General features: G+C 34.0%; 2 protein-coding genes across 2 annotated transcripts; one reads left to right on the plus strand and one right to left on the minus strand.

Moving 5' to 3' along the window:
* The first annotated feature begins 2405 nt into the window (after nt 1-2405).
* Nucleotides 2406-7227, plus strand: LOC120091754 (ABC transporter G family member 26). Its single transcript, XM_039049873.1, has 9 exons — nt 2406-2609; nt 3516-3811; nt 3893-4048; nt 4130-4313; nt 4381-4659; nt 4746-5027; nt 5132-5416; nt 5514-5621; nt 6646-7227. The coding sequence occupies exons 1-9, from the start codon at nt 2406-2408 to the stop codon at nt 6913-6915; spliced, it is 2064 nt and encodes a 687-aa protein (XP_038905801.1). The 3' UTR covers nt 6916-7227.
* Nucleotides 6963-13261, minus strand: LOC120091755 (protein CWC15 homolog). The gene is made up of 8 exons (XM_039049874.1): nt 13101-13261; nt 12728-12896; nt 8313-8416; nt 8115-8156; nt 7944-8031; nt 7674-7770; nt 7364-7467; nt 6963-7252 (listed from the first exon to the last, which is right to left on the minus strand). Exons 2-8 carry the CDS (start codon nt 12856-12858, stop codon nt 7129-7131), a joined length of 690 nt encoding a protein of 229 aa, XP_038905802.1. The 5' UTR covers nt 12859-12896; nt 13101-13261; the 3' UTR covers nt 6963-7128.
* Nucleotides 13262-23883: the final 10622 nt, after the last annotated feature.

A 23883-nucleotide genomic window follows, 5' to 3' on the forward strand; every position in this document is an offset into this window, starting at 1 on the left:
TTGAAAATATAAATCCAAATTTTCATCTAGCTACTCCTCGTTTTTCTTATATAAGTGAGTTGGTTTTAAAATTTATTGACATATCAAAATATTTACATCGACATTTTCATATATCTGGGTTTGATATCGATATAAATGGTATATATCTAGTGACATTTCCATTATTATATATGATAGAAAATTCAAAATACAATGTTACCTCTCACATCTCCTTTCTTTTCTTATCTTTGGGTAAACCCTCCTCTTCATTTACACATTAATGTAAATTCAAATAGGATTATTCTCTCAATGTTTATGGTAATGTTGATGCAAGGACTTGAAAATTGGAGTTGAAAATCATGTCAAATACCTAGCGACATATTCCTACTTTATTCATTAGATTTTGATATATTTTTTAGTTCAACGATACATGGAGATTTGAACAACTTTTAACATATGTAATACCTTAACAAAATTTAACTATAAGCTCAAGGTGGTTTAAATGTTGCTTGTTAAAACAACATAATTTTAACTTTTTTTAATTAGTAATATGTTTTTTTAACATGTGAAACATTTTTAAAAGAAACAATAAAAGTCATACAATTTTTAGAAAAAAATTTGATTTTGCCCCTTACATATCCCAAATAGATAATTTTAATTCTAACCCTAAATATGAATAAGTTGAAATTTCGATACCTTCACATAACCAAATTGAAAAAAAAAAAAAAAAAAAAAAAAAAAAAAAAAACAACCCATAAAACATAAAATCCAACAACAATCAAATAGCCAAATGCTGAAACCCACCTAAAAAGAATCTAACACAACTTTGCAACAAATATTCAAAACACAATAAAATACTTTCCATATTTTTAACGCAAAATTTCATTGCATAAAAAAAATATATTGAAAAAAAAAACTTGTGTTTCATATACTCATCTTTAAAAATTAAAAAAAAAAAAAAATTGTGGCAGAAATAGTGTTTATAAACTTAATTGTAAAAAACTAATACCTTATATCCCGTTTGGTGACTATTTTATTTTTTGTTTTTTGTTTTTTAAAATTAAGTCTATAGACACTATTTCCACATCCAAATTTCTTCCTTTATTATTTATCTTTAGTTTAAAAAACCAAGTCAAATTTTGGAAAAAAAAAATTAGCTTTTAAAAACTTGTTTTTGTTTTTGGAATTTGGCTAAGAAACTTAGGAAAAATGCAAATCATTATAAGAAATGAGGAGGAAATAGACTTAATTTTCAAAAACCAAAAATAAAAAACGAAATCGTTATCAAATGAGGCCTAGTTAATAATTATTCAAGTCTTGTTTCCTAACTATTTGATTTTTTGATTTTTTAGTTTTTTAGAATTAAGCTTATAAACACTCTTTCACTATCTAAATTTCTTATTTTGTTGTCTATTTTTTTACCGATGTTTTCAAAAACTAAGCCAAATTTTGACCAAATTTTGAAAACCAACCTATCTAAATTTCTTACTTTGTTGTCTATTTTTTTACCGATGTTTTCAAAAACTAAGCCAAATTTTGACCAAATTTTGAAAACCAAACAAAGTAGTTTTTAAAAACTTGTTATTGTTTATGGAATTTAACTAAGAATTCAATTCTTTTACTTAAAGAAGATGCAAATCTTTGTTAGAAATTGAAAGGAAATAGACTTACTTTTCAAAAACTAAATAGTTACCAAATGTAGCCTTAATTTTTTGTTTTTGATAACTGAGCTTATAAAACACTATTTTTACCTATTGGCTTCTTTGTTTTATTATGTACTTTTTCTAAGTATTTCAGTTTCTTTGTTTTATTATGTACTTTTTCTAAGTATTTTTAGTTTCCTTGTTTTACTATCTACTTTTTCTAAGTATTTTCAAAATCCAAGCTTTTGAAAAAAAAAACGGTACTCTTAAAAACTTGTTTTTAATTTTCGAATTTGAACAAGAATTTAAGGTTTACCTAGGAAAACGGTAGGAAAAAAAACCATGATAAGAAAATTATGCTTGAGAAAATTGTTTAAAAATTACGAGAAACATACACAATTTTCAAAAACCGAATAGTCATGGCAATATATATTCAATTGAAATTCATATATCAATTTGTAGCATCACATCCCCAAAATTTCATATTTTTTTAGTCATATCCTTGGCATGTTCACTTTGAAGGAAAAAAAATGGCACATTATGGTGGCAATTTAAGTGTGTGAAATTAAACCAAAGCACTTCTAATATTGTTAATCCAAAAAATAAACACTGATAAGCATGGGAAGCCTGTGGTTCACCAAGCAACATCCTGCCTTTGATATGTTAGGCAAGTTTTGGGTTTGATATAGTTGAAAAATCTCTTCCATTAATTCCAACTTATAATTTGAGAGATTACTCCTAAAAGCAAAACTTAATCCTCTCTCTCTCTCTCTAAATTACAACATGGAAATTAGGAGAGAAGATGAAATTCAAGACATTTCATTATCTCCCTCAACCATGCAAATTACAAACACCAATGCCTTAGGAGGCCATAACATTATTGATTTCATCTCACAACCTTCCATAAAAAATAACCACTCTGAGGTTAGCATTCAAATTCAGACTTGTGATACCAGTAGAAGTTGCCCACTTCCAATTTTTCTCAAGGTAAATATTTCATCGTGATTATCATATCGATCGACTAAGTAATGTCGCTTCTCGTTTTAAGATCTCGTGACAATATTATATAACCTTGATTTTTAGATTTACATTTTGTTTTAATCCTTGAACTTTTATTTGCCTTTTCTTTGTAATATGAGGAAGAGGGTATCGAACCTCTGACTTCGAAGTTGAAAGTACCATCTTCATGTCAATTGAACTTTCAAATAACATCTTTTTGTTTCATTTCATTTCTTTTCTTTTCTTTTAATACAACAACTGTGAAGATGGGAGATCAAACTTTCGACTTCTAAGGAGAAAGGTTATGTCAATTACCATTGAGCTAAACTCACTTTAGTTCATACACTATCTTTTCATTTTGGTTTCTAAACATTTAAATATTTTTTTAACTTATATTAATATTCCAATAGAATAATCTAGGTTGGTTCTTATTTTTATTTTTTTAAAAAATTTTTAAAACAAAACTGTCATATTTGATTGGGAAACTTGGTACATAACCTTGTTAATATTGCACGCCAAAGTGAACATAGCTCAACGTTAATTGATGTGATCTTTCTCTTCAGAGGTCAGAGATTTGATCTCCCACTCCCACAATTACTGTACTCCAAAAAAAACAAACAAAAAGCAGATAGAACAAAACAAGTACAACAGTTCAAGATTTTGTGATTCCTTGTGAGATTCTATCATTTTTTTTTTTTTTTTGGTCATTGAATAACCTTTATATCATATCATTCATTTAGCAACATTTTTTAACGACGACGAGGACGTCGTTGGTACATGTTTTAGCGACATTTTTGGACGATCTATCACATGTCGTTGGTGTGACTGAATTACAATTCCTTGTAATAACTATATACATTCAATTAATGAATTATGATCTATTTTCACTTGTAGTTTGAGGATGTGGAATACAAAGTGAGGAATAAGCAAGGGTCCACCAAGAACAACCCATTGAAGGCAGTGATATCAAAGGTTGGCTCACAAATCAAAATGGACCAACAAGACAGCTACAAGAAGATTTTAAAGGGCATAACAGGAAGGGTTGGGCCAGGGGAAATACTTGCTTTAATGGGTGCTTCAGGCAGTGGCAAAACAACATTACTGAAAGTGATTGGAGGAAGAGTACTTGACAATGTCAAAGGAAATATTACTTACAATGACATTCCATATACTGCTGCTCTTAAAAGAAGGTCACTTTCTCTGTTTTCAAAACCAAACAAATGTCTCTCTAACATATAATAACCTCTTTCTTAACCACTCTTTGGCAACAGAATTGGTTTCGTGACTCAAGACGACGTTCTATTCCCACAATTGACGGTTGAAGAGACCTTACTTGTCTCAGCATTTCTTCGGCTACCGAGTAATATGAACCGACAGCAAAAGTACGAGAGAGTTGACATGATAGTGAAAGAGTTAGGACTTGAAAGGTGTGTTCGTTAAGGTAGCAAGTGATGATCTAGCTTCGATTTCGCCTCTTTTAAATGATGACTTTTCTTTTTGAACTGTAGATGTCGGAACACGAAGATCGGTGGTGGTTTTGGTAAAGGAATATCAGGGGGAGAAAGAAAAAGAACAAGTATAGGCTATGAAGTTCTTATTGATCCTTCACTTCTATTACTAGACGAACCAACTTCAGGCCTTGATTCGAACTCGGCTAATAGGCTTCTTCTTGTTCTCAAAGGACTTGCCAAGGTACAATTAGGAATTGTTTAAGTACAACATGTTTATAAATCTTGAGATTAAACTCGATCATTTGCAGGCAGGACGAACAATAATCACAACAATACACCAGCCATCAAGCAGAATGTTTCACATGTTTGACAAACTTTTGCTGATAGCAGAAGGCTATCCTGTATACTATGGGAAAGCTAAAGAATCAATGGAATACTTTTCATCTTTGAGATTTACCCCACAAATTCCCATGAACCCTGCAGAGTTCTTGCTTGATCTAGCAACAGGACAAGTCGGCGACATAAGTCTTCCCGAAGATCTATCGACATCTCAAGGCTCTCTTGACACAGACAAATCAATTATCAAGGTGGGAATCTCTTTAGTTACTGCCATATTACTTTCAAAGCATTTGTTTTTTGATCCATTTTTGTCAATATGTATATGTATGATTAGTATCTGCAACTCAAGTACAAAACTCAATTGGAGGGTCAAGAAAGAACCAAGAATGAAGCTGCAAAGACACCAGAGCATCTACAACTAGCTGTACAAGTAGGGAAAGATTGGACAATAAGCTGGTGGGAGCAATTTAGGATTGTTTCAAAGAGAACATTCAAAGAAAGGAGTAAGGATTACTTTGACAAGCTAAGGCTACTTCAAGCAGTTGGAGTTGCATTGTTGTTGGGACTTCTTTGGTGGAAATCCAAGATTGACACCGAACCTCAACTACGAGACCAGGTAGTTTCGTTTTTTTCTTTTTTACATCTTTCAACACAATATCATATCAATAAACTACTACTGGATCTAAAAGCTTAAATAGTCAACTTTTAACTTGTTTTCAGATCGGCTTATTGTTCTACATTTGCATATTTTGGACATCTTCATCAATCTTTGGAGCGGTATACGTGTTTCCATTTGAAAAGCTCTATTTGGTGAAAGAACAAAAAGCGGATATGTATCGACTAAGCGTGTACTATGTGAGCAGCACGTTGTGCGACATGGTTGCACATGTGCTCTATCCAACATTGTTCATGCTGATTCTATACTTTATGGTTGATTTCAAGAGAACAGTTTCATGTTTCTTGCTAACATTGTTTGCAATATTATTGGTAGCTGTGACAAGCCAGGTGTCTGGATTGAAACTATTCCAAGACTGTCTTTGTTTTATGAATGATTTGTGAATGGAGATTAAATGAATTTAATTTTTGTTTTATGTGTGATTAGGGGGCAGGAGAATTGTTTGGAGCTGCAGTTTTGAGTATTAGAAGGGCTGGGATGGTTGCCTCTTTGATACTTATGTTATTTCTTTTAACAGGAGGCTACTATGTACAGGTAATTAATTCCTTTTACTTAAAACTCCATTTCTTATTTTCTTTTCTAAGTCTGAGAACAATAAATTTAATGAGGGAAAAAATGTAAACTGAAAATTAAAATAAATCCTCTCTTAGCCTGAATCAATCTTTGTTTATATCCTATTTGGCTGCTTGAAATTTTGAACACAATTTTGCAGCCCTTCCTCAGAACTCAGAGGTGCGTATATATCCATTGAAACTGAGTGTTATAATTCATGATTAACATAGTATTAACATATCTTCAAGAATCAAAATTCTTAATGTCGATGCCAATAAAATGTCAGTATAGAATGTTGATGATTGATATTCCTAAAAGATCATAAATGTTAATATTAAAAAAATAAATAAATAAATAAATAAAAATAATTAAAAAAAAAAAACCTTTAAAGAAACACTTATATGATTATAGAAATTATATCAATTGAATGTTCCAATCTCAATCATTTGAAGATCCAATTTCTACGACTATTAGTTTGAGAGTCCAATTTTAACATTTGTATAAGTTTGAAACTCATCTTTTACCTTCGTATGCTTAAAGATATAATTGTAACTACCACCATACTTCATTTTCACAATTTGCCTTAGAAAAACTTATTAAAGAAGTATGGTAATAAAATATAGATTCACTCCTTGGTAAATTCGAGTCCATGGACATTTGAGAACATCTAACATGTTCTCAGAAATTTAAAATCCTATTAAGAACTTAGTTATAGTTTGAAGAAGGATAAAAGAAAAAAAGAGCAATACTTAGATGCACCCATCTTTATACATCCCTTCTCATCACTCATATCAAAAAAATATTAAAATATTTCAAAAAAAAAAAAAAGCAAAATTTGCCTGACAAGTTATGATTGGATAATTTGATGAGATGCACAAAAATAGGTGATATCTAATATGCACTAAGTATTAAAAAATAAAAAATAAATAAATAAATAAATAAATCTAGTGATTGTAGAATATGTAAAATCTTTTTTTCTTTTCTTTTCTTTTTCTTTCTATGGCAGCATATACCGAAGTTCATGCGGTGGATGAAGTATGTATCATTCATGTATTATGGGTTCAGACTACTCCTAAAAGTGCAATACTCGGGAGATCAGTTATATGAGTGTCAAACCACACAAGGCTGCAGAACTCTGCAGTCTTCTTCTTCCTTCGACACTGTTAACCTCAATGGTGGCTTACAAGAGGTCTGGATTCTCCTAGCCATGGTCCTCACCTACAGAATATGTGCCTACTTCTGCTTGCATAAAAGGATCAGCCAATCTAATATTTGAACACAAAAACACCATTACCATGTAAAATATGAGCTTAAGACAGGTTCTCATGGAAACCATTTTAATATTCATTTGTCCAATCCTTTGTACTTCATCCAATTCAGAAGACAAACTAAAACATTCAGTCCACATTTAGTCTTTTCAATGCATTTATGATACACATGTGTTCTTCTCACGCTGGACTTACTCGGTTCTTAGATTATGATAGCCATGTTACTTCATGTACTTCTGCAAGAATTTTCGGTGGAAGTCATTCCTAATCGTGTCGTTTATAAAGCGCTTAGGAGTCTTTGATTCACCACGGGCCTGATTCTTGAACACAACATCATCATCCCATCTGTTCCAAAAGTTTAAAGGAGGTTGAATGATCATCAGATGGAAGTTCATGTTAGACACACCAAACAAACAAGTATAGTTATGGAAAATGGCTAAAATCAAGCTAACCAACCTTCTTTTGACGCTAAAAGAGGAGGGTTGCTCATTAAGTAGTGGATTTCCTCTGAGCAACTCTGCTTCCTTTACTTTAAGCTCTTCCTCCCGCTCTTGTCTTTCCTATACATTATAACGCAGATTTAAGCAACTGATGAAGCAAAATTCAAAATCAGCTCATTAATCTTAAAAGATTACTCATCATATAAGTAATCCCAGTTACTAAGCACTCAACTCATGGTGCATTCTTCTCAAATCTTGGAGAATAAAAAAGGGACTGCAAGCACAACTTCAGATCGTGAAGCTATCTGGGTGAACTAAAGGCTCACCTTCCGAAGCTTTTCCTCTGCTCTTTCCTTCTTTATTTGTTCCAGCTCAGCCAAAAGAGCTTCAGTATCATCCTCGTCATCGTCGTCGTCGTCATCACTACCATAAGAAATAAGATACTTCAATACTAAACCCCAAAACAAGCTAGATTACCAGGTCTTGGACCAAGGATTTGAATTAGCAACTAAAGCTTTCTCTAATAAGCATAAAGAGAAAAGGCTAGGAAACTAATATAATAAAAAATTCATAAAATGGAAAGCCAACTAACAAACCTTTCATCATCACTTTTGACATCCACATCAGAATCATCCGCATCTAAACTTCGTGGTATAATACGATCTTCAATATCTCTCTTCCCACCTAAAAGCATAAATAATAACTCATTACAAACAATCAATGGAAGTTGTTATTAAATGTAAGCATAAAGGAGCTGATGAATTCACCTTCTAACAGAAGTTGGCTTCCTTTTCTATGATCTCTATCATCTACAAATCATGCAAGTGAAACACGATAAACTCATTGCAAACACGTCATAAAACACAGCATGGAAAAAGCAATATTTGAACAAAACCATAGCAACTGACATGAAAACCAAACAAAGAAACTCATTCTACATTTTTCTAAAGAATGGATGTCTTTACCATATGACTTGTTCTTTGATGAAAAATGCCTCCTTTCCCGATCTTCTAACTCATCCCTGAGATTCCTCCTTTGCAATTCATCATGGGTATCTTGTCCTTCCTTTCTACATACATCATTAATGACAAGTATATAGAGGTTACGAATCTCGGAAGAAAAGACAACAACATATCCAAGGAAATATAAAAGAAAGGAAATATAAAAGAAAGGAAAATAGCCATTACCCAATAACAAATAGATGAGTGAATGCTCATTTTGAGAGAAGAACAATGCTGATATGGCTCATGTATAATACTAGGTTAACGTACTCGGTAACTAATTATGATTATGGGAACTTCTTGTTGGCACTCTCTTCTCGTATATAGAGACTTTAAAGCCGTCCATTATTTTTGTGAAGGGTTCATTGAATTTTTAAATAGAAGTGATAGGCCCCCAATTATAAACTAAGAAGCACCGACACTTCAATTTGGTTAACATGACACCTGTCCACGTGTTGATCGGTGGACACATATTGAACACTAAGTAGTGCAATAGATGTGCCCTGTTTATACAAAGTCAAAGTAGGTTCAACATTTTGATAGGAATGCTATTAGGATAAGAAATAGAGATATTAGTGGGTATTAGTAATTTGTGAAAGAGTTCTATATGAACTTTGGTTATAAATAGATGGAAGGGGAATGAGGAAGGGAAGCGATATTTTGGTGAGTGATTTAAAGCTCGAGAGAGAACCCAAGCAAGGGAGGATTTAAGTACCACGAACACTTAGTTTATCTAGTAATTCCATTTCCGTTTATATTTCAATATTTTTGGGTTTTATCACATTAGTTAGACATGCATCGAACACTTGTTAAGTATACTAAACAAATACAAATATGACAAAAATAATAAATTTTGAAAGCAAAATACATCAGACTAATGTTTTAAGCATACAAATGCATAAACTCATTCACTTCGAATTTACCTATTCATATGAACACTGTCCTTCACCAACTTGCTGGATACAGAATAAAGTGATTGGTTACAGTTTCTAGATCACATTAACGGGCCATTTGGTTTGAGAGGATAGAGTGTGGGAATGGGCATGGATATATATAAAATCTTGTTTGATTTGAGAATTTGAGGTATTTACGTGGAAAAACATTTTTCCGCATCAAGTCTTTGCATGCTTTTTGCATGCTTTAATTTCCCACCAGTAATTGATGGGTTTTTAATAAACCCTCCACTTTTGTTTCTTCTTTTTTTTTTTTCCCTCCGTTTTTTATTCCTTTTTCCTTTATTTGTTTCTCTCTCTTTTTTCATTCATTATTTTTATCTTCTTTCATATTTATTATTTCGACTTTTTTTAATAATTTTTTCTGCCTTATGTGATATTTTTACATGTTTTTCTTTTCTTTTTTTTCTTTAATATTTTTATTTTTTTATTTTTCTCTTCTTCATTCTATCTATTATTCATCTTTTCTATTTTCTATTTTTTTCTTTTAATTTTATTATTATATTTCCTTTCATTCTTATCATTTTATTCTCATGCTTTTCCCTTATATGAATGAAGATTAAATTAAATTGTTTTGTTTAAAATTATTTTGATGTAAATTAATTATTGGAAGGTAAATAAAATTTATGTTTTATAATTACTCATTATTCTAGTAACTTTAATTATAAATTACTCATTTTACAAATAATTATAATTAATAATTAAATTAATATTATTATTTGATTGTTAAATAATTATTTTTCTCAAAATTTTGAATTGAATTCATTGTTTATCAATTAATCTATAAAATTTTATAGAGATGTCACAATTAATCTTATAAATTAAATACAAACATAATTTGTTCCCATACAATTCAGATAGCATTTCCATGCACAACCAAACACAGTCATCCTTCATTCCCAACAATCTCATTCTCAGGCTTATAACTCCCAAGCATCCTTAATTCCTATGCATCTAGAAAACTTTAAACCAAACGACCCCTAAAGGTTTTACTTTATTAAATATCAGTAGGTGGAGAATCCAAAAAGTAGCTGTTGGACAACTATAGCTTTCTTTTCCTTAGCCAACTTTCATTGAGAGAGATTATTTTTTATATAAGAAACCAAGCTTTCATTAAGAATGATAAAAGGATATACAAGGACATACAAAAAAACCAAGTCCAAAAAACAACCAACCCCATGTCCAATTACAAAAAGGGGTAAAATCCAAAAAGAATAAGGCTAAGCTCATAATTACAAAAAGTCCTATGAGCAGACTCCCATAAAGAGGAATTAAATCTAATCAACTCTCAAAGCTCCTCCCCCAACCTCTTTACCCCATAAAAAATTCTGGAGATCCTGTTAAGCCAAATGCCACACAACATGGAAAAAAAGAAAGACTGTCGAAGAACCCTTCCTTTGTCACGGAAAGGAGGGTCCAAGAACACCTCCCCAAACATCGAACAAAATCCACTATTAGAAAACGCAGAACTCTTAAAGTCTTAAGGAAACAATTTCACAGAGAACTAACAAAATCATAATCACAAAAGGGAAGTTCAATCAAACCCCCCCCCCCCCCCCCCCCCCAAAAAAAAAGCAAAGATAGGAGGGTCATGACCACTGGTGTTTCCCTATCGAATGAATGACAGAAACCAAGCGAAAGAAAAAGGAGTGATAAACCTTTCTTCAATCATCTCACTAAAAGTGAGCTGACCTACTCTATTTCCTTTTGACTAGTGCCCACAATGGCATGCGGTCAAGCATCAAATGGTTTATACAACTAAACGCCTACTATGCTTCCTTTGCTTTCATGGTTTCACCCATTGTCCCTTGTGCAGAAAAGGACAGATAAAATTATTTGAAAGTGACAAACAATTGTCTATAAGTCTTAAAGTGGGTTCACATGTAACCCCTTGATTTTTTATATTTCAATTTTAGAATTATCCCTCCATTTCCAACCAAATAGAAAAAGAGATTGTCATCATTGGGGAAATGTTGAAGTTCATTGCCCCGAAAGGATCAAGTTCCTAATATGGGAGAATAGCCACTCTTGTCTTAATACCATGGATCGACTACAAACCAGATGTCCCTAGATCGAATTGCCCCCCTCATGGTGTTGCCTATGCAAAAGTAACAGTGGAACATTGAATCATTTGTTCTTCCACGGCCCTTTTGCTATTGGTATCTGGACTGAAATTTTCAGTGCCTTCAATTGGACCTTGGTCATCCCACATGGCTCTGTTGATTGGATCAGAATGTCAATACTTGACCGTCCTTTCAAAGACACAAAGACAGCTATATGGACCAGCACCATATGCCGGTTTTGTCAAAGATTTGGGAGGAAAGGGATGCTAGAATCTCCAGGAACAGCTGAAAATTCACCAAGGATATCATTGATGCATCTATTTTTATTACTCTTTATTGGTGTAAACAGCTCCAGCCTCTAAGAGATTTGGTGTAAACAGCTCCAGCCTCTAAGAGATCACAGCTTGAATTTCCTAGTTGCAAAATGAAAACATCTTTTGTACTCCTTATGAGAGGGCCCTTTTTTATTCTATTTAGATATTTCATTCATCAATAAAATTGTTTCTTATCCCACCAAAAAAACCAAAAACAAAAACAAAAAATTGTAGAAATAGTTAGGTTCTTTAGATATACAGAAAGAAAGAGCAGCCCATGCCCTTTCATGACTTAAACTCCCTAGCCTCCACCACAAGGTGTATGACTGGGCAAATTAATTAGATATTACAATGATTATTATCCTTGTGAATAAAAAAATAAACGAAAAGATGAGGATGAGCTGCAGTGGAAGCCAAATTAATTAACATCGTTCTTAGTTCCACACGGGCTAAACAAACAGTGATCAAAGGTATGGACTTGGTACGCTCAAGAAAATTTCCAAAGTTTTTGAGTTCAAGCGTCAAGTGGAAAGGTTAATGTATTAAAAATTTTGTTTTTCTCAGAGTGGGCAAAGTTTCTTGAGAACTAGTGGGTCCAATTTACGAAATGCAAGAAGTGGAGCCATCAATACCAACTTGTCAAACCCAAGTTCACCTAAGCTAAGATCAAGGTGAACTGAATGAAGATTCTGTCCAACAGATCGCATCCACATTAAAACCAACTCAATTCTTAGAATGAAGATACTAACCAACCCGGAGACCAATTCAGTTCTTAGAATTCCAGTTAAGAACTCTAAACCCACTAGAAAACTCAACTCACGTCACAAACAAAAAAACCCTGATGAATTCCTGCGTGGTCGTGCGATCAGTATCCCTCAGAAGCCACAACGCACAGACGATTATAAACAACCAAGAAAGAGATACTCGGTACAAAGAACTCAACCAAATGAGTACTTAATGAACAAACATGATCATCAAGCTATAGAAAATGCGCCCTCTGCCCCATCTTCCCAATACAATTAACAACAACATCTCTTAAATACACGCACCTGGGTTTCAAGGTAGTATGAGAAGCGATGTCTCTGGAGGAATATTTCTGGGATGGGCCGAAAATTCGAGTACCACCTTGCTCGTTTCCACCTTTAGCCGGTGCCCATGTGGGTCGAGCTGCAGTAGTCATCTCTAGATTTTTTCCTCGTCGCCTCGGCCCTTCAAATGCTAAGAAAATGGAAGACGGTACTTCAGATTCAGCATATTCACAAGATAAAAACGGAAGTATCCATAAGATGGGAAAAGCGCGCACACACAAACCGGAGAAAACCCTAGCTCGATAAACTTGATTGGAATCGAATTCAATGAACAAAAGACGAAACTTGATGTGCTTGAATTCATCAAATCGAAGAGGAATAGTAAGAGATTTACCTCAGAAGTCCCCTTTGTAATTGATTGACGATCTCACTGCGAATTTGGAAGGCCGAACGAAGAGAAAAATCGTCGTGGGTGAGGAAGATTGTTCTAAAGACTATCTTACAAATCGGGTCCCAAATTATAAAATCCCAAATGAAATGCCCAATGTCGGTTCCATGGCGGCGAACCGGCGGTCAATTTAGAGAAATTTCGACGGTTATTTAAAAAATATATATACAAAATATTATAAATAATTATAATTATAGTTAACATGAAGTGATTCCGTTATAATTATAGTTAACAAAAGAAATTCGATGCTTGTTTGATAATTATAGTTATGAAGTGATTCCGTTAGATTTCCTGGAATTGATGTTACTCTAGAACATGGATTTCTCGAGTAAATATTACAACTGTATGGATTGTTTTAAGAATAGATAATGTTTGAGAGATTTGGTAGGCAAGAGACAATATTTGTAAGAAGCAAAGGAATATTTCAGAAAGCTTAATAATAGCAGTGAAGGTTAGGAAGCTGCTAAGTAAAAGATGTGGAGCCTATTTAACCATGTGACGGTTTCGTGTTTCGTAGGATGAGAAACTGAAACCTGAGGATGTACCAGTTGTACAAGAATTCTTGGATGTTTTCCCTGAAAAGTTATCAGATTTACAATTTGACAAGGAAGTTGAGTTTACTATCGATTTAATTCCAGATACAACACCTATTTTTCAGATACCATTAAGGATGGTGCCAGAAGAACTTAAGAAATTGAAAGTTTAGTTATAGGAATTAATAAATAAGGGTTACATCAGATCCAGTGTGACACCTTGGGAAGCGCCGGTCTTCTATCAAGAAGAAAGACGGTACTCTCAGATACGTATGGATTATAAGCAGTTGGACAAGGTGAAGATCAGGAACAAGTACCTATTGTTTGGTGTAGGTGATCTCTTTGATCAGTTAAAGGGAACCACGATTTTCTCTAAAACAGATTTGAGATCAGGTTACCACCAGTTGAAGGTAGAGGCGGATGTTTAAAAAAAACTGCATTCAGGACGAGGTATGGACATTATGAGCTTTTAATAATGCCATTTGGATTAACGAATGCCCCTGTAGTATTTACGGACTTGATGAATAAGATATTTCGTCCCTACTCGGATCAGTTCATGATAATCTTCATTGATGACATATTGGTGTATTTAAGCAGTAGGGAAGATCATGGGAACCATTTGAGGATAGTTTTGTCGACACTGCGAGAGAAGCAGTTGTATGCCACGTTCAGCAAATGTGATTTCTGGTTAGACTAGGTTGTATTTCTTGGTCATATGGTTCTAGCAGCATGAGTGAGTGACTCTAGATACTTTAAATGTTTTAAGTAGATTGCTAAAGCCTATGAATGGTTAGCAATGCATGATTACTGAAAGCTATTTATGACAACTATTCTCAAATAGTTACCAAACAACACACCTCACATTAATGTTGTATTTATGCTATGATTTACAATGACCATGAGGATGTGTTAGTAAGGGATGTGTTTAGGCAATTAAGTTATTAAGAGATAAGAATATGCAAGCAAGTAAATATAAATAGCTCAGTACTGAGGTACATGAAGAAGGTACTGGAGCTTATACTAAAATGTGAATAACTCAGTACTAAAGCACATAGAGAAGATACTGAGGCCTTGCCCTAAAATTGGAATAGCTTGATACTGAAGGACACGGGGAAGATATCTGAGCAATAGTACCTAAGGTATGACAGTACTTGAACTAGAATTGTAGAATTAAGGGAAAAAATTGTGATTGATAGTGTCGAGAACACTCCATGCTAGCCATGAATTAATGTTGAGGGATTGAATAAAGATTCTCTCTCGACCAAGAATGCAAGTTATGATTGTAGGAAGATAACAAGAGGAGTTCCTTCCCAGTTAAGTAGTAACGCAGAAAAGAATGATAAGGAGTGAACAAAACGGCCACTCTAGACTAATAGACTAAGGCATAATCTAGCAAGATAGGAAAAGTACTATGTGATATTTGATTTGTCAACAAGTGAAACCTGGAAGGCAAAGGCCGGCAGGATTACTCAATCCACTACCGGTACCTAAGTGGAAGTCGGGAGTCACGCAGGTAAACATAGACTTTTCACTAGAAATAGAACGTATAGCAGGTTTGTTCAGAGGTTAGTGGCAAACGTGAAGTCTATTCTAGTGAATTCAGAGGAAATGATGTAATCTAGAGGAGGTCCTAGTCAGATTAATCATAAGAGGAGGGAAAAGATGAGCAGCAGTGAGCTCAAAATGTACCAGGGGTACATTGAGTATAAAAGTAAGGAACAAAATGGTCAGCAGAAAACAAAAGGAAAAGATTCAGATCTGCTGATGTTCTAGGTAATAGCTCGAAGTTTGAATTGTAACTGAGCTAGGGACTAGTACAGTTAAGAAAACCTTATGTATACAGTATGGTAAGTCGTAGTTGGGAAATGTTATAGTACAAAGAATGTTTTCTCCCAAGTATGGATAGAAAGGATATCCTAAGAAGAGTGTCCTCAGTTAGGTTGAGAAGTCTAGTTGACACAAATATTGATTTCACAACTAGCAAGTAATCCAAAGGTATGACAACTGGAAAAGAATGTTCCAGTGATATTGCTGGGAAATGGAAAAGGAACACCCTAATAATAAATGAATGCTATGATTCAATGGAAAATAGAAGAGTCATCAGAGGATGTGACAAATACAGTGAACTATGATGACTAAGTTGTTCATCACCATGAATAAGTTAGTATCAGAGTAACGCAGCGAAAGCGTAGTAAAAAAAAGGGAAGAAGAAAGAAAGGAGGAAGGTTGTAAATTTACGACCAAAGGATGTTGTCAAAGTCTAAGTTATAAGTAGATTCGAGCAAATTTCGAAGACGAAATTTCTTTTAGGGGGGAAGAATTTGTAAAACCCAAACCCTAATTACTTTAAGTAAGATTAAGTAATGTGATGTCTTCTAGTGAGTTAAATGAAGCCATAGTTTAGGAGGGATAGAGGATGGAAGCAAGAAGAAATAAGTTCTTGTGTAGCTTAGTGTAAACCTCGAATTCTAAGTTTCCTAAACAAGCATGTTTAGCCAAAGGAATGATATATTAAATATCTAATAAGTGAAAAGCTATGTTATTTATAGGAGTTGTTGAGGAAAAACATGTTAAATAAGGAAACTCATTTTTGGTTTGGCACGTGGCAGTTAATCCTTGAATTTGGGAGGCGGTAGGAAGATTAAAAGGGAAAATGAACTTCAGAAGTATGGTTTCGGTAATTGACAAGAGAAAATTTAGTGAAAGTATTACCATTTGAAAGTTAGTGAGAATCTAGTTTTCGAAGTTGTCTTGCCGGAGAAAGATTGCAAGAGAAGAAGAATAAAAGTGGAGAATTTGTAGAAGAGGCAGAATCTCGAATTAATCAGGGCTCAAGGTGAATATTGGAAGCTCTAGGCCAAATTATAGAGAATTTTTTATTGAAATTTTAAAGTAATAAAGTTAACTCAATTCTAAATAAGTTTGTAGAAGGAAGTTCCTTCAAAAGAGGTCTGGATTTTAAGTTATGAATTTTTGAATTTGTAATAGAGAAGCTGTGCATAAGCAGACAGCTACTTGGGAAGAACAAGCAAACAGCTCATATGGAGAATGAGGATCTCGCTTATGAAGGAAATCTCACTAATTTTGTGATGAGGATCTCGCTCTATAAGGAAATCTTGCTAGAAATTGGGCTGAATCTCGCTAGAAAGGTGAGTATTACTAGGATGAAGGATCTCACTCAGGAGGATCTCGCTCATGAGAAGAATGCACTCATGATGAGTATCTCGCTAGTAAAGCTGTCTTTGATGATGGAAGTTCCATTAGTAAATAAACTATTTGAGGTATTTTGCTAAGAATTCTAAGTAGTTAATCGGGAATTATGTCCTTTCAGACCAAAAAGAGCTAGGAGAGGCGCTAAGAGGTCAACGAGCTGTGAGTGACTATGTGATGATTTAATATTTTAATGATTTAGAAACTATGATTTCTTAGAAGATATTTCTCATGCTAAGTGTTCAAATGAAGTGCCAAGCAACATATGTTTGAAGCTATTTCTCATGCTAAGTAAAGCATGTTTTCCACAGAAATTGACACGATTTAAATATGTTATCTTGTCCAAATATTTTCAGCATGTTTTAGTAAATCCATTTTCATAATGTTTACTAGTGTATGGGTTTTCCAAGTATGTTTTCCATGTCTAATGCATGCTAGTAGTTTTTACAAGTTGGTTCAGTATGTTTTAAGCCAACTTATTTCACAAAGTATGAAGCATGTGTTAGGGTTAAAGCTAAGGTTGAATGAAGCTTGATCTACTATGTTTTAAATACCTAAGGTTGTCGAAGTAAATGCGTTGGTATTCCTAAACAAAATGAAAAGGGATACTGAAGGTAAGAAAGGTATCCTAAAGAGTTTTCTATGCTATATTTGAAAACTATTCTTTCAATGCTCTTCGAGAACTTGATAGCTTAAGTGAGTCGGATACTGAAGGTAAAGAAGGTATCTGAATAAATGTACCGAAGGTGTTGATGGTCATAGAAAACACCACGTGCATGTTGGTAATACGACGTCGAGGGATTGAGCAAAAGGGTTCTCCCCGACAAAGGTTGACGTTGAGGGATTGAGCAAAAGGGTTCTCCCCGACTAAGGTTGACATTGAGGGTTAGATCTAGTAGTTCACTCTTAACTAAGGATAAAGGGAGGTCGAAGTATGGGTATCCTAGGCTACCAACAAAGGGAGGCCGAAGTATGAGTCTCTTGGCCGGTAACAGACGTTGGGAGCTAGAGCGATATATGCTCGTTCTCAACTAAGGAATAATGATGTTTAATGGTAGTTTTAAAGGTTTTGTGTACACGTTTGCTTGGTACATTTTAGTTCCAGTATTATGTTTTCGAGTTTTCAGTTTAAGCATGAGATTTATGTCTTTATTAAGTCACTCACTGGGCTTCTAGCTCACGTTTTGAAATGTTTTTCTTTTCAGGTAGCGATCAGTTCCCAAAATACTTTTCCGCTGCTGCTTTGCCACTCAAAGAAACAAGTTGAAGGAAGTGTAATTGAAAACCTGTATTAGTTAATACATATGTGTCTGTCTAGTGACTAGTATACTAGATGAGGCTCACTAAGTTGTAATATTCATGTATGAAAAATGCTGCGAAACCCTGTAATGTAAATGTGTTAAGTTCTGAGTTATATGTTGGTATATTTATGATGTGTATGTATTCAGGGTTTGAGTAAAAGTTAACAGATTAGTTAGGTAGTAAGTGCCAGCAAAAGGGTTGGTAACTGCTGCAGTCACCATTCCATCCAGGTTAAGAGGGTAATCTGGAGTGGGGTGTGACATGCTATTTTGCATGCAGCGTCACTTGTATGCATTAGGTTAGTATCTTATCATAAGTACTCGTCATTACAATAAGCTTATGGCCATAAGCCAAATATTTCCCATCTAAGAATTTTTGGATGTGCAGTATATATTCCAATTGCTCTACCACAACGTACAAAGATGGGTTCTCAAAAGAGGTTTGAAATATATATTGGATATGATTCTTCATCAATTATCAAATATTTTGAACCTTTGACGGGTGATGTATGCATTGCACGATTTATTGATTATCATTTTAATGAGACAAAATTTTCAATATTAGGGGGGAAATTAAGAAATTAGAAAAAAAAATTACATGGAATGCATCGTTATTGTCTCATTTAGATCCCCATACAAATCAATGTGAACTTGAAGTTCAGAAAATAATTCATTTACAAAAAAATAGCAAGTCAGTTACCAAATGCATTTATAGATGCAAAGAAAGTTATTAAATCACATATACCAGCTGCAAATGTTCCACCGAAAATTGATATCCCAATACGGCAAGTTGTAGCTAATGAGTCTGGAACACGCCAAAAGTGCCAATAGGTTCCAAAGATAAAAATCCTAGAAAAAGAAAAATAATTAGTAGTTAAGAAGACTTGGTTGAGGATGTAAATACTCATGAAGAAATCCTTGACATGACTAGTGAGAAAGGTGAAATACCTAAGATAATAATGAGATTTCAATAAACTATGTCATGATAGGAAAAATATGGAAACGAACTAATGCAGTTATTGACAACATTTTTGCGTATAATGTTGCTCTTGATATTGTATCTAAAAATGAGGATCCTGAACCAAAATCTATTGAAGAATGTCATCATCGAAAAGATTAGCTTAAGTGGAAAGAAGCAATCGAGGCAAAATTAAACTCACTTTCAAAACATCGAATTTTTTTATCAATAGTCCAAACACCAAAAGGTGTTAAACCTATGAGATACAAATGGGTATTTGAGAGGAAAAAATTGAAAATAATGAGGTCAAAAGATATAAAGCAAGACTAATTGCACCAGGTTTTTCATAAAGACCTAGTATTAATTATGAAGAGACATATTCCCCGGTAGTGGATGCAATTACGCTAAGATATTGCATCTTATGAATATAGTCAAAACATATTTATATGGATCTCTTAATAGTGATATTTATATGAGAATCCCATAAAAATTTAAGGTACCTCACACATATAAATCAGATTCTCGAGAATTGTATTCAATAAAGTTACAGAGATCGCTATATAGATGAAACAATTAGGACGAATGTGGTACAATTGTCTGAGTGGATATTTGTTGAAAGAAGGAACCAAAATAATCCAATATATCCGTGTGTTTTTATAAAGAAATCACAGTCAGGATTTGCAATTATAACTGTATATGTTGACTTAAATATAATTAGAACTCTCAAAGAGCTTTCAAAGGCAATAGAATATCTTAAGAAAGAATTTGAGATGAAAGATATAAAAAAAGAAAAAGAAAATTTTGTCTTGGTTTACAAATTGAGCATTTAGCATATGGGATATTTGTTCATCAGTCAACTTATACAGAAAAATTTTTGAAAAGATTTTATACGGACAAAACACATCCATTGAACATTCTAATAGAAGTTCGTTCAACGTCAGGAATGATATATGTTGACCTCGAGATGATAATGAAGAACTGGTCTTGAAGTACTATATCTTAGTGCAATTTGTGCACTTATGTATCTTGCTAATAATACAAGACCAGATATTGCATTTTCAGTAAATTTATTGTCTAGATATAGTTCTTCTCCAACAAAAAAACATTTGAATGGAATTAAGCATATACTATGTTATCTTCGATGAATGGTTGATGTGGGTTTGTTTTATGCAAATAAATCAAATTTTGATCTAGTTGGTTATGCAAATTCTGATCTGATTCACACAAAACTAGATCTCAAACAGGTTATCTATTCATATGTGAAGGAATTGTTGTATCATGACAGTCAATGAAAAAACCATAACGATTACTTCATCAAATCATGCTGAAATTCTTGCAATTCACAAGGTTAGCCGAGAATGTGTATGGCTAAGATCAATGACTCAACACATTCGTGAAACATGTGGCTTGTCTTCTAATAAAAATCTTTCGACAATATTATACGACGACAACACAACATGCATATTCCAAATCAAAGGAGGATATATTAAAGGAGAAAGCATAAAACATATTTCACCAAAGCTTTTATGCACTCATGATCTTGAAGAGAATGGTGACATCACTGTACAATAAATTTGTTTGAAAGATAACCAGACAGACTTATTTACAGAATCATTACCAACCGTAACCTTTGAGAAATTGGTGCACAACATTGGAATGCAACGACTTAGAGATCTTAAGTGATATTTTCATGAGGGGGAGTAAATATATCGTATTCTTTTAGAAGTATATATTATATGAAATATGTACTTTTTTTCCCCTTCACTTGGGTTTTTTTCCATTGGATTTTTCCTGCTAAGATTTTAATGAGGCATATTTCATACATATAATGGACATCTAAGGGGAGTATTATAAATATTATAATATGTGTTAGATAGATGCCTAAGCATAGTGTCAAAAGTCAAGTGTCCTCATTCCACTACCACATGTGTTGTGAATGAACTCTTAAAAACAGAGAACCTATGAGCAGAAGCAGATCGTTCCAAACCCCATTGTGAAAAAACATGAACATTTACAATCCAACAGAATAATTATGCATTAAATCTAAATTACAACATGCTTCAAAAAGAAAATACTAGAGATCGAGTAAACGTACCCTTGAAGAACCTTTTCTTATTATATTTCCTCAATCAATCAACCCAACGTTCAACAACACGAATGCCACGGGAACAAATCTGTAAACTACACGAACTGGTAAAATCTCGAACATAATCAAGTAACACTCGACCCTCGACCCTCGAACAACAACTTGACACTACCATGAGGCTACCTTGGTATTCTCGGTGTGAGAATCCATGAGGTATGGGCTCTATATGGATTTAGTAGAGGGAAAGAGGAACTAAACGATCGGGTAGATGATCGAGTAAGTGGGAGAAGACTGAAGTCTATCGTGTAGACTTGGGTACTCTATCGTTTAGCAGTGAGTAACTATCGTACAGTATACTCTTTCTTTGATCGTTTACTCTCTCAAAGCTATCATATAGCTTTTTCTTTATGCATGTTGGATTATGAGAAAATGAAAATGATTTTCATTTTATCCATCAGTTACTAAAAACTTATTATACCTTTCCACTTAGTTGGTTATTAGGAGAAAAAACCAAAATCAATTATCTCATAATTAATTTTTTTATAAATAAATATAACAACTAATTTATTATATTATATTTGTAAACTATAGTTTTAATATCACATCTCATGCAATATATAAACCATAGTCATTTTTCTCTTTTGTGGCATTTAATATAAATTATATTTATATTAATTCCTCCAAATAATGTATTTAATACATCAAATCAATTATATCACATATAATTGAATCAATTTAGTTATATCACATATAATCAAATTCTCTCTTGTTAATTTGAACATTTCAAATTAACCCAAAAACTGATTCTCAACATGAATCCATTGAGCTACCAAAGGGACCTTATGGACCTGTAGCTTGAAGCTCCAAACGGTATGTGAACTGTTGGGCATCCGTTAACTCTTTAATCACGATATCAACCATCCGTTAACTGTTGGGCATTCCACTAGAGATCGACAGCTGCACTCTTCGCACTACAGATATATTTCTATGTTCATCAGATATAACCAATCAATAGTACATGACCCTTCACAAATCGCTCGTAAGTACAGCTGGGCCAACTTACCATTTTGCCCCTATAGTTACATCTAACTCCTTAAGTAACATTGATTTCTCTAATGAACAATACATCATAGTCCTACTATGAGTAAACTCTTCTCGAGCCAAGAGAAGGTGTGGTACCACATTGTTCAAGCCCCAGAATCAGCCTTAAAAGGAGCAATTTATCTACTTACCCATGCTTCGGGGAACGAGTGAATTTCGTCTTGTGTAGCTGAGTTCGCAGCTCCCCTTTCAAACGAATCCCCAAAGTGGTAGGTTTGAGTCAGCGATCTGGCCACTCGCACCCATGTAAATCAAAGGACTGCCCTCATAGGCAGGAGTTTCTAACTCACTCAGGATCAAGGTCATGTTACCTATGGTCATCCTAGTGAAATGAAAGTCTCTCTCATGAACGGCGTTATATAATGAGACTAAAATTTTGTGGTCCGGTCTTATACAAATTCTTTTGTATAGAGCATCCCCGCTCACATATCTAACACATGAATGGTCAGGATTAGACCATTTGTAGCACTTTACAACACTTGTAACATCTACAAAGCTGGCCACACTCGTAGCATCACCAGGATAAGGTTTCCCTCCTTTATCCATATACTACAGACCATTTAGGTTATCACTTAAAGCACGATCCACGTATATGTCTCCACATACATGCTTAAGTTACAACGATAACCAGGGATCTTAGTTTATTGGTTTGTGGTTAATACAACTAAAATATCTTATATTTCATATACTGAAGTGAATAAAATATCTCACATTATAAATCACCAAATGTTTGTCCATACAGGTGTTTATAAACTACAGAACCCTACGAGATTTAGAGCATCAACCCCAACAATCTCCCACTTGTCCTAAAGCTAGTGGGATATAAAAGATAATTACAAGTACAAAACAATAAACTTGGGCACAAAGGCCCAGTACAACAATACTCCAACTTGCCCTAGTCCAACCACCTATGCTCTGTAGGTAACCCTCAAACACTGTAGTCATGAGAGCCTTCATAAACAGATCAACAATGTTGTGCTCTGAAGCTATCTTTGTGATTTTCATGTCCCCTCGATGCACAATCTCTCTGATGAGATGGTATTTTCGCTCAATATGTTTGCCGCAATTGTGACTCCGAGGCTCTCTAGAATTTGTCACAACACGACTATTATCACAATATAGGGTGATGGGCCTAGACATGGAACAATTTCCAGATCAGGCAGGAACTTCCTGAGCCAAACGGCCTCCTTAGCAGCTTCACAAGTTACTATATACTCAGCCTCCATGGTGGAGTCAGAGATGCACCCCTGCTTAGTGTTTCACTATACTACAACTTCTCCATTAAGAGTGAACACTAATCCTGAAGTGAATTTATGAGAATCCTTGTCAGTCTGAAAATTAGAGTCCATGTATTCTGTAAGGATCAAATCCTTAGAAACATACACAAACATTTAGTCCCTCATTCTCCAAAGATACTTGAGGATATTCTTGACGGTTGTCCAGTGACCCTGTCATGGATTAGACTGATAGCTACTAACTATCCTCACAATGTACAGATGTCAGGTCTAGTACATAACATTGCGTACATCAAACTGCCAAT

Source organism: Benincasa hispida, chromosome 11, assembly GCF_009727055.1.
Source record: "Benincasa hispida cultivar B227 chromosome 11, ASM972705v1, whole genome shotgun sequence".
Classification (NCBI taxonomy): Eukaryota; Viridiplantae; Streptophyta; class Magnoliopsida; order Cucurbitales; family Cucurbitaceae; genus Benincasa; species Benincasa hispida.

Excerpts from the sequence above, each read along its gene's own strand:
- LOC120091754 (XM_039049873.1), top strand. The coding sequence starts at position 2,406 with ATGGAAATTAGGAGAGAAGATGAAATTCAAGACATTTCATTATCTCCC. Across the intron at positions 4,049-4,129 it reads AAAGAGTTAGGACTTGAAAG|ATGTCGGAACACGAAGATCG; the intron begins GTGTGTTCGTTA and ends TTTGAACTGTAG. Across the intron at positions 5,622-6,645 it reads CAGGAGGCTACTATGTACAG|CATATACCGAAGTTCATGCG; the intron begins GTAATTAATTCC and ends TTTCTATGGCAG.
- LOC120091755 (XM_039049874.1), bottom strand. The coding sequence starts at position 12,858 with ATGACTACTGCAGCTCGACCCACATGGGCACCGGCTAAAGGTGGAAAC. Across the intron at positions 8,157-8,312 it reads ATCAAAGAACAAGTCATATG|ATGATAGAGATCATAGAAAA; the intron begins GTAAAGACATCC and ends CATGATTTGTAG. Across the intron at positions 7,253-7,363 it reads TCTTTTAGCGTCAAAAGAAG|ATGGGATGATGATGTTGTGT; the intron begins GTTGGTTAGCTT and ends CTTTTGGAACAG.